The sequence below is a fragment of the Pygocentrus nattereri genome, chromosome 30, assembly GCF_015220715.1.
Source record: "Pygocentrus nattereri isolate fPygNat1 chromosome 30, fPygNat1.pri, whole genome shotgun sequence".
Classification (NCBI taxonomy): Eukaryota; Metazoa; Chordata; class Actinopteri; order Characiformes; family Serrasalmidae; genus Pygocentrus; species Pygocentrus nattereri.
Window position 1 is genome coordinate 8,302,898 of NC_051240.1, and position 11,137 is coordinate 8,314,034.

General features: G+C 37.5%; 1 protein-coding gene across 2 annotated transcripts in view; it reads right to left on the reverse strand.

Moving 5' to 3' along the window:
• The window catches only part of micall1a (MICAL-like 1a), a 30,582-nt gene extending 23,668 nt beyond the window's left edge, over positions 1–6,914 (reverse strand). For both annotated transcript variants that reach the window (XM_017692981.2, XM_017692980.2), the window contains exon 1: positions 6,162–6,914. In XM_017692981.2, the coding sequence (XP_017548470.1) occupies positions 6,162–6,304 (143 nt within the window). In that variant the 5' untranslated portion in view covers positions 6,305–6,914. The remainder of the gene's footprint in view (positions 1–6,161) is intronic.
• Positions 6,915–11,137: the final 4,223 nt, after the last annotated feature.

An 11,137-nucleotide genomic window follows, 5' to 3' on the forward strand; every position in this document is an offset into this window, starting at 1 on the left:
ATGCCTGATTACATTTATCTGTTAATTGCCAAGTTAAGTGGGTATGTTTAAACAGGGAAACCTCCAAACTGTGCTGTACACTGGCCCTCCAGGACCAGAGTTGTGCACCCCTGATTTACAGGATTACCCACCTCGTTCAATCAGATAGTGACTATTCCGATTTAGCTATTATTCGAAATGTTAACAAATTATCAAGGTGCATGTAAAGACTGCTACTGATACCTGAAAAAGCTGGCTAAAAACAGCAGTCCAGCTGAATGTCCAGATGAATGACAGCAGTTGTAGAGCTGCTTGGTCTAATTGTGGAGAGCAGGTTTCACCTAGCAGAATGGCAATGAGTGAAACTCTACTCAGACATGATTCAGCAGGACTGTCACACATGCTCCCCTCAGTCAGAGCAGCCAAAATGGTGACTCCACCTGGGAGGTGTACTTTTTACATTCAAAACAAAAGACAATCAAACTGCTTGGACTGAGTAAATATGCTAATCTAAATTTAAACAAGAGAAGAATTAAAAAAAAAAACAAAAAAAAAAAAAACAAAGGAGGGAACAAATTGGAAGTCAAAAAAAGAGCTGGCTGAAATTTAGAATGCTGTGCTAGAATGCTGGGAAGAAGAGCGGAAACGATGAGAAAAGAGGAATTAAGACATAGAGAAAGACAAAAACAAAACAAAACCAAATGTAATCTAAGGTCTAGGGTAAGCTTGAGACTGCACCAGTGATGTGAGCATCAAAACATTTAAGGAATAACATGATGCCCTCAGTTTAAAACTGGTATGACGGATAGAGGATGAGATAACATGCAAGACATTCCTCCAGAAACATGAGGAACTGATACCATCTCTGAAGTGTCCTGTTACCCAGCTATAACAACTTTCAGATCAACAAACCTCTAAAGTCCACACTCACAAGTTCAAATGCGTTCGATAGAGACTGTGACCAATCTCTCGTAGGGCTGCATGATGTAGATATAAGCCCAAATTCTGACTAAATTGCAGCACCAATCAGCTTCAGAAATTATTTTTAGTCTAGGATTAAGTTTACTCTATGTCTGGAAAACTGAGCCCAAAGTTTGAATTAAGCTGCGCTTTACTTGACTGATATAACTCTAAGTAAAATTATTACTCAAATATTATTTCCATTATTATCAACTTATAAAGTTAATGAAGTTTAAAGTTAAATTAAAAGTATCAATGTTGCTTCATTCAGAATCACTGCACTGTGTAAGGACTGTCAGATGTTGGCAGCGTTTCTTGGTTTATTTATGATACAATACCTTGGTTTATTTATGGCCTGCCATGCTGTATTTTTGTGCATGTTACTAATTAGCAATTTGGCATCTACCAGTGCTATTAAGTTCTATCCTCTGCAAGCAGAGAAATGCTCTAGTGAACTTCAGAGTGAGTTATTGGAGGGGGTCGTAGCTAAAATAGGCTGAAAAGCCCCAATTCAAGGAACTACAACTCATAGACAAGAATGGACAGACGTGAATTATAATCAGTACATTAATAAAGTGATTATCTGATCATATACCATGAAACTATGATACCACAACATCCCTAATCTTCTCATAGAGGCATATGTTCACTGAGCAAGTGTATATATTATGCACATATCTATAACTATCAGTGCTGTGTCAGTAAGACTGATAAATATGGAACTTTACTTGAGGCTAATCTTACAGGTCAATCAATACAGCTGTACAACAAATCTTTACAACTGAGCAACTTTAAGTTCAAAGTTCAAGTCTGGTCTGACCAATCCCCAGCACTGGTAGAAAAGGGAATGGGGGCAGCTTGAGGGTTAAGACGCTTACTGTACTGAGAATGTGTGTGTGTATGTGTGTCTTCACGCCGCTTGATCCAGATCGACGGACCGTCAAGCTAATCTGCAGCCAAGGTTTGAGTCTGTCACAGTGGATTTAGCAGCGGTGGCAAAGTTGGAAAGTATACACACACTCACAGAGAGCACTGAACTGTACCAGAGCCTGCAGGCTTACACACACATTCACACACTCATACATACACAAAGCAGAGACTGTGTTTTAGCTCTCACACATAACACTGAACTGTACTGAAATGGAGCTACTCACACAACCCTGTCTGAATGAAAGGACTCTCCTTTCACACCTGCGTATTCTGAACTTTTGCTGGTCACTTGACTCAGACACTGCACATCTTGTAAGGCACACTGGAAATTCTCTGCACACTGCTACTGTATGGGCATATCTAGGGCTATTGAATATTTCCATTTTTTAATATTCTATCAAATATTATCTGGGATATTAAAACATTCAATAAAAGCTTGAGACATTATTATTATTATCATCATCATCATTATTATTATTGTTAAGAACCTGGTGACTGCTTATGTAATATTCCAGTAATATTCACATTTAGGCTTTAAGCTTAAATATTTTATGTTGGTATTTTATTTTGGAGCAGCTTTTCAGCTCTTACTAGAGGTCACTGCGTCCTATGGCAGATTCTCAACTTCAAACTCCAAATTGCAAATAGTCATGTATGATAGTGACACACAATGAGCTCCACTACTTGGACAATTTAGTTTTCTTATTTTGATTTTTAATGATCATGTTAATGTACATACTGCACACAAATAATGCTATTTAAAAATGACTTGTTGCTATATTGTAAATTCTACCAAATCTACCAAAACAAATTCCTAGTACACACAAATACATTTGGCTAATAAGGTTATTCAGGTTTTGTGCAGTCACCTTGTCTTTTTTTAGACACGCTTCACAGGTGTGCTGTGCTGCAGGCTCATTGTAACCACAACTGCATCCACGTTCATGCTAAGCTGAGGAAACAAAAGCACCAGCAATAACAAACATAACCGAAACTAACCCAGCCAAATCTCTAACAGGCTGAATAATATTTACTGCATCCAAGTACCCGATGACACAGATGCTCTTTCACTATGACACACAAACAGACACACAGCATGTAATAGTATGTGATTAAAGTTAAGACAGCCTGTCTCAAGACTTAGAACTGTGTGACTGCTTCCTCGCTACAGACTAAACCCACATGGTGTGTTTTCATGCCTCTGTATCGCTTTCTGTAGCTTTTACTCAGCTCTGGAGTCTCCTGTGCTGATGACTGTACTGTTGATGCAGCACGGTTGGGGCTTTACATAGTGCCATCCACACACACAGAGAGAGAGAGAGAGAGAGAGAGAGAGAGAGAGAGAGAGAATAGAAGCAAAGTAACAAGAAAAAACAAATAATTCTGTATTTTTTTATTTTACCTATTTTCCATTTAATTAATTGGTTTTAAATAGAGAACTTTTGGGTCTCAATTTTTTTTATTATACCTTGGAATACATATTTCTACATTATATGTTTCATTTTCAACTCATTAGTGCTACTTCTTTCATTTTTAACCAGAAATCTTTCATAGTGCAGCTTTAACAAATTAAATTTAAATCTAATTATTTAAATTTATTTCCATGTTACATATATAATTTTTTCAGTTCACAATCCTATACATCATTTATCATAGTAAATTTTAGACCTAATGTTTATTTGCCATTAAGCATAAAATATTTGTCAATATTTGTGTTACAGTAATGATTTTGATATTGCCTCTGTGCGAGACACACAGAGAACAGCAAGCACAAAAAGAGGCTGTGAGTGTTGTTAGAGTTTAGCCCTGTGCTGTCAACCCACATCAGCCAAACTGAACTGACCCCTACACAGGGCTAACATGGGCTGTTATTATACAGGGGAGGAGGGAAAGGGAGAGAGGGAGAGGGAGAGAGAGGGAGAGAGAGGGAGAGAGAGAGAGAGAGAGAGAGAGAGAGAGAGAGAGGGAGAGGGAGAGGGAGAGGGAGAGGGAGAGAGAGAGAGAGAGAGAGAGAGAGAGAGAGAGAGAGAGAGAGAGAGAGAGAGAGAGAGGGAGAGAGAGAGGCTGCATGACAATAACAAAATGGGACAGCTCAGAATGCAACTCAAACAGCTTAACAAGGAACTTTTACATTCCTACAATTCTAATCAGTTATTCAGGGTGATTTGGTGTGAAATGCTCTGTTCTACAGAAGCTCACAGAGTCAGAACTGTTCAGTGGTAGTGATAGGAACCAGACCTCTGAGGAGTTTAAAGCCCCAAAATGCTCCCCCACAGAGAGTAATTACATGAAATGGTTATGAAGACGCTGCCTGATGCCTGAGACACTGTTTTACAATAGTTTGTGTAGGTTCACTGGTTATTTCAGCCCCTTTAGGTCAAATACATGCAACCAGACCTTATCTGTTATATCTTTATAAATATGGTCAGATATTAGACCCTGTGCTTTTTATTTATTTTATAGGAAAGAAATGTCTTTTTCTGATCTGTTTAAGAACAAGTGAAGAAATCTTCATGAGTGATTAGAAAAGAGGCTCAACATTAGAGGTGGGCCATACTGTCTACCATCCTTACTGTGATTAATTATACTATGAAATGTTATTTCTGAATGTCCCATCAGCCCTTCTAGCACTGAAAAACTCCTTGCATCATGAAAAATCAGATTTAGCCTAATTATAAAAACGTAAACAATAATAACCAGCACATCGCCGCTGTTCACAAAACCTTGTATCTCTTCATTACAAGGAAAAACATTCTTTATTTTCAATGGAAGTTAATGTAGCAAAAGTTCACCATAAATCACTTTGGACTGCTATTGGTCATTCATTACGGAATTTTGATACACTGTAAGTGGTAGCTGGTATTTAAAAAAAAAAAAAAAAGTAAAAGGTAAAAATTGGGACAAAAAATGTTGTGCTAAAAGCGACAATACAGGACGTCAAACTACTCTTATTTTTCTAAGCCTTTTTAAATGTGGCGCCACTGTTCTCCTGGTGCATTTTGCCCATTTTAAACCTTTGAAACTTGAGATTTTGTGAAATGTATTGTGTATATAGACTATATTCTTTGTCAATATTCAATAACCTCATTACACACAAACATTTGAGTACTGTGAAACACCCTGCAATACAATGCTTCCCAAAGAGACTACAGAGCAAATAAGACAAATTACATTAGGCCACAAGCTGAATTTGTCAGTACTATTTTTTGTGGGCTATTTAAAAGTCAAAGTGATCAGCCTCGAGTTTAATCAGTCGACTTTTGCCATCTCCAGTTCTGGAACATCATGCAAGCTGATTAACCTCATCCAACCTGATCTATCAGTTCCTGTAATTCTATTTAAGCATGGGTGTATCTTATAAACCTAACAAAGCACAAACACGTCCAAGAACAAGAACACGTAGACCAAAGCTAATCCTAAAACTAAATTAATACTGCGCTTTCAACTGTGAACCACCTCTGACTTCACCATGTATTCCAAAACCAATCCATAACATTATGGGCCAGTTTTAGGTCCAACCTAAGCCTTGACTAAAAGGAATTTCCAATCATGTTCCACCACTGGCACCATAACATTAGTCTACACATTTATAAAAGGATGGTTCTTCAGTGGTTTTTGAGTAAAGTTATTTTTCCATGCTTAAATGGTCCTTTGCATGATGAAACTGTTCCTCAAATCGATGGAGAATGTGTTGTAAATGATTCTACTTTTTTTTTAAATTATAATATGACAATCTGAATTATTATTTTTTTATTTTAAATTAGGTTTTATAGTACCAAAAAGGTTTCTTCTATGATTACACTGTTTTAAAAAATGGTTCTTCAAGGGTCCTTAAGCAAAGACAATGGTTCTACATACTGCCATGAACACTTTGCTTGCTTAAAATGTTCTACGCATTGTGAATGATGGACTCCTGGAGAATTTGTGGTGTATGGTTCTATACAGAACTCTTTTGAAAAGACTTATGCTATTGTTACCAAGCTCATAACAACAGAAGAACCCTTTTTGGTGCTACACAGAACCCTATAAACAACACACTGCGTCAATCTGAAGAACATTTTCACCATGCAGGGACCTTCTAAGCACGACATGGTTCTATGTAGAACTCATGGCTCTAAACAGAACCACTGGCTTTACTAAAGAACCATTGAAGAACCATCTTTTTAAGTGCATAAACAAACCATGATATAATTCACATGCACCATGTTTGAGCTGAGAGCTGAGCGTTGGGTGGGTGGGTGGTCTGTAAGTAGGGATGAAAGCAAAGCACACATGAAGATAGTCATACTCACATCAAGTCTGGTCGGTGTCTGTGTATTATAGCACAGAAAGCCAGTCCATCTCTGAAAGATGCGGACATGTTCTTTATGTCCACATCGTTGTAGTTCTCACACTGCACTCTGCACCACTCCTGAAGGGCTTTCAAGGAGCCCATGGTCCACGAAACAGTCCAGGGACTTGCTTCAGAGCCGAATTAGAAGCTACTTAAAGCTTCTTCTTTCAGTTTTCAGCCAGAAAAGCTTTAAACAGTCACCTCTGAGCGCCACAACGTGGCAAATGTAGCGTTATGTCTTCTCCTTTTGCTCTGTGGACACCCTGCAGGCTAGTTTAGCTAGCTAGCCTGGTAAGTTGCATTAGTTACAGTCAGCAGCAGGCTCGTAAAACTGTCATTAATCTTCATTCGAAAAGCAAAGGAGTAGGTATGATAATATCGGGACAAGATAAAGAAATAAATTCTTTTTATACGATCCGCAAGGTCCGGGTTCCTTGATTTTGACCCTGGTTTGCTTCAGCAACAACGTCCAGCAACGTTAATTGACGTTAGCTTTGCGTCCGTCTCCTCCAAACAACCCGAGCTGCGAGTTTTGAATGTGTCCTCGAAGTCCAAACGACGAACTACCGTCACTGCGTCTCCCATAACCCGCCTCTGGTGACTTTAAGATTTGCACAAGACTAAAAAAGCCGCACTGGGGCTCAGCCATACTCGCACCGCACTCGTCTCGACCCCTCAAGGCGAAACTGGACTGAACATGACTCACAGATCCTCCCTCTGGGGCTGCAGAAGGTTTCGCGCCCCCTGCTGGCCGGCAGTGAAAACAGCCCGAGAAAGAGCACTGCGCTCTATCAGTAGTCCAGCCTAATAGCCTAAATCCATGCTCAAGTAAATGTGTCTATACCTATGAGAAACATCGACTAAAGTATAAATAAAAGCACCTTTCACGCTGAAGAATGAGGCGCAATATAGTGCAACTAATCAGAACAAACCTTATTTACATACAAACATATATGCAAATATTGGTTCATTGGTTGATTAGGAATACTTAAATGGTCAGCAATGACTTCGTGATTCACCGGGGAATATGTATGAGATGAATCACAGGCCAAATGCTTTTAAGCATCCATCACTGTGAGAAAGACCAGAAAGAACAGCGGTGATGGGCACCAAAAGGTTGCCAGGTTGTCAAATCAGGAAACGTACACAGTGAAATGTCCATTTCCGCCATTAGCTCAGTTATTAAGAAGCTTAAAACAGGTAAGTCGTTAAGAATCTATCAAGAAGAGAATGTATGTCTATACTGATCACTTACACACTCAGGAGGATGGTTCGAGTGGACAAAACATCTATCAAGATCACAGATGGAGAATTGCTGACATTAGTTAGGTCTTATGGTCACAAAAAATCTGAACAGAATTAATCCCAGTGTCCTGGCCTTAACCCCATAAAAAACTGTGGGATGAGCTGAAGAGGAGAGTCAATAGTGTGGACCTCAGTATTTGAAGGGTCTGTATGGAGGAATGGTCTGAGATCCTTTGCCATTGGTTCTCCAGTTTCATTAGGCATTACAAGAGAAGACACAGAGCTGTTATCTTAAATAAGGGAAGTTGCATAAAATACTAAATGAGAGGGTGCCAATAATTGTGGCATACACAGAACTGAGAAAAGTATTTACTTCTTTTTCAAACATTGTACTTCAAAAAAGGTTAGATTTGTGTTAATATTTTGAATTAAATATGAAAAGAATGTGCTAAAAAAGAATGTTCTTCACAGCACATTTTGCTCACGTTAACCAGGAGTGTCGATATTTTGGGAGTGCGTTGTATGTCAGTCTTAAACAGACAGTCACAAAAGCAGCTTGTTAAATTCTAAAAGATGAAGAGAGTTTGGAAAATAGTCGGGTAAAATTTAATTACATCCGTGGTTCATAAAAGGATTACGAGTGAAATGTAAGCTATGGGCCTTTTAATGGCTAAAATGTAACAAAGCACAAAAAGTAGATCTTTGTTCACACAAATATATTAGACAGCGATACTAAGAAAGTACAAATATATCAATATTTTACATGAGTACTAGAGTACTACCCTTCAATCTACTCACCTATGTTTGTAGTCTACCTGTACTGAATGTTTGTGAGTTCCCTGTTCAGACACACATGATTTAGCTGAGGAAGGTTAGCTGATGTGACTCAGATGCAGCCAAAAAGACAAAAGCCCTGTTTCAGTTTATGTACATATGCTCCTCAATTGTGCAGCAGACAAGGTCAGCAAGGCTTTCAGATGTCCCAGTTCTCATTTTGGTATTCAATCGACATGTAATTGAGTTGCATTTTGCTTGTGATTATAGTACAAACAGGCGTTGCAAGGCAAACTAGTCCCCAAACAAGGCTAACTGAAAGACATACACATAGGTTCACTTTCATGTGGGATTTAAAATAAAATGGCTATATCTGTGTTGTAGACATTGTGACCCCTGGTTCCTATCACCACCACTGTAAAGCGATCAGTACATTTCTCTAGAGTGGAGCATTACTTTTCAAACCACTCTGAATGACTGAATTAAGCAAAAAAAAATTGAAAATCATGTTAAAGAATAGGTAGAAAAAGAAAAATTCTTATAATCATGTTTATGCTTTTTAAAGTACTTTAATATTTTATTATAATTTACTTGAAACACTCACTTAAGACCATTTTGAAAGACATTCTATCACTGGGTTGTGAGTTTCTGTTTCAGCATTGTCCACAACATGAGGTGCAGATGACCTTTAGTAGTACTGATTTGGGATATTAAAACTGACTTATCAGCTGGTAAAACAATCCCCCACAAATCATGAGATGTGTAAAAACACTATTGCCTTGTGCTTCAACACACATACGCATCACAGTCCAAAACACTGACCTCAAAAAACATAAATGACCACTTAGGAAGTGTCTTTTTCTCTCCTTCCTCAAACTAAAACTTAAAGCAGCAAAAGAGCCCAAGATTTCATTTGAATTGTGGAGGTCAGCCTTAAGATCATAGTTCAGGTTAGTGTTAAAGTAATACTTAAAGGGTTCAATGGTTCAGTGATAGGTTAGATTAGAGGGCTCATATGACAAAAACAAGCATTCTTCTTCATTCCTTTGTAATCTAGTTTGATGTGGTATGCAAACTGTGTTAAAGTTTCAAAACATACGGTTCACTCTTGAGTCCAGACTGAGCATTTACTTACCAGAAACTAAGCTACAAATACAGCCCATTTTAAATTTGCTGATGTTGTGATGTCATAAATAAACCAATACATTTCCATACACACCTAGTCAGCCTACAGCAGTTTAGCCACACCCATTCACGCTGCAATTATAAGGTGTATACAGGGTAGCCAATCAGAACAGAGGTCATTTACATACCGCATATCAGTCTTAAAAGTAACAGCCTGTTTAATGGGATACAGCGAGGCTGGAAATGGTTGAGCAAGTGTTTTTGGTGTGTATAACCACATAAATATTATAAGTGGACTTTAAGGGAAAGAATTAAAATACAAGAAGACTGCGAAATATGGGCCCTTTAAGGTGAAGGTCAGAACAAAAAAATAGAATTATGGTTACACAAGAAATCCTCATAATCCTCATAGATATGAGCAAGTAAATCTGCCTGTTTGTATGTTCTCAATAGAATACAGATGAGGCACTGAATGAATGTTTTATATAGAAAGAATGTGGATACTCTCATGTGCATGAGACTATGACAGGTGCACACTCCCTGTATGCGAATGACTCATAGTCCACTCTGACTCATACGTCATCATCACGTCAGAGAATCTCAGCTCAGTAGGTGTGAAACAACACAGTAATGTTGACAGATGCCTTGAGGGTAACAGCTGTGATTATTAATATTGGGAATATTGGGAATATTTAATATATTGGGAAATAAAATCAAACATAAAATGCAGTCTGTGCAAAGGTTATGGCACATTTTATATATTATGTTCATTTTTTCCAATATTTAAACTCAAATAAATTGAAATTGCACTAAATTGTCAGACAAATGTCATTTTTATGTTTCTGATAGAGGATGTGTTTACTTACTTTCACTCTATGTAATTTGCATATTACAATGTAGTTTGTACATGCTTTTGACTGTAGAGACAAATGCTGAATCATTCCTTTAGAATATGAAATCAAAATTTGCAACATGCTTTATTGTTTTAGTGTAAAATTTAATTGTACACACACACACACACATTTAATACACATAATCTATAATATTAAATTAACCATCTTTTTAATCTGTTTTTCTGTTTGATAATTTGTTGTAGGTTGATTACTTTAAACAAATTTATTTAAAATCCAACTATATTTTATTACTCAGATAACCTTTTACTCAAACTCAATCAGTGCTTTTGAATTAATTTGGCTATAATAATAGTTACATTTTATACAAAACTTAATATACATAAACACATAGATCTGTGTAGTGAAATATTTATACTGAGGTCCATAAAACATGAAATGCTTGAAAACTGCCAATAATATTTTTTTCTAATTGTTTTTCTTTTTTCTGTTGACGAGTCACATAGACATTGGAACAACTTTGCGTTTCCTTTAAATATTTTTCCATACCCTCACAAACATTTTGCATTCCCTGGTAAAACCCATTGTATTTGCAAGGGATCACAAAATCATTGCATTGGAATGGAAAATTAACGCGAGGGAACGCAAAATTATTGCGATCAATGCAAATCATTGCAACAGAATGCAAAATTATTGCGACTGACTGCAAACTCATTGCCTGGAAACGCAAAATAATCGCGAGTAAATACAAAATATTGCGAGGGAGCGCATAATCATTGTGAGGGAAAGCAAAATAATCGCAAGGCACTGCAAAATTATTTTGAGGGAATCCATTTTTGCCATTACTTTTTACAGCAGCACTTTCTGCAGTACAAACGATGCTTATAGTAAAAAAGAATAATCGCGTCGTGTCGTTGCTATAGCGACAGACTGTCGACAA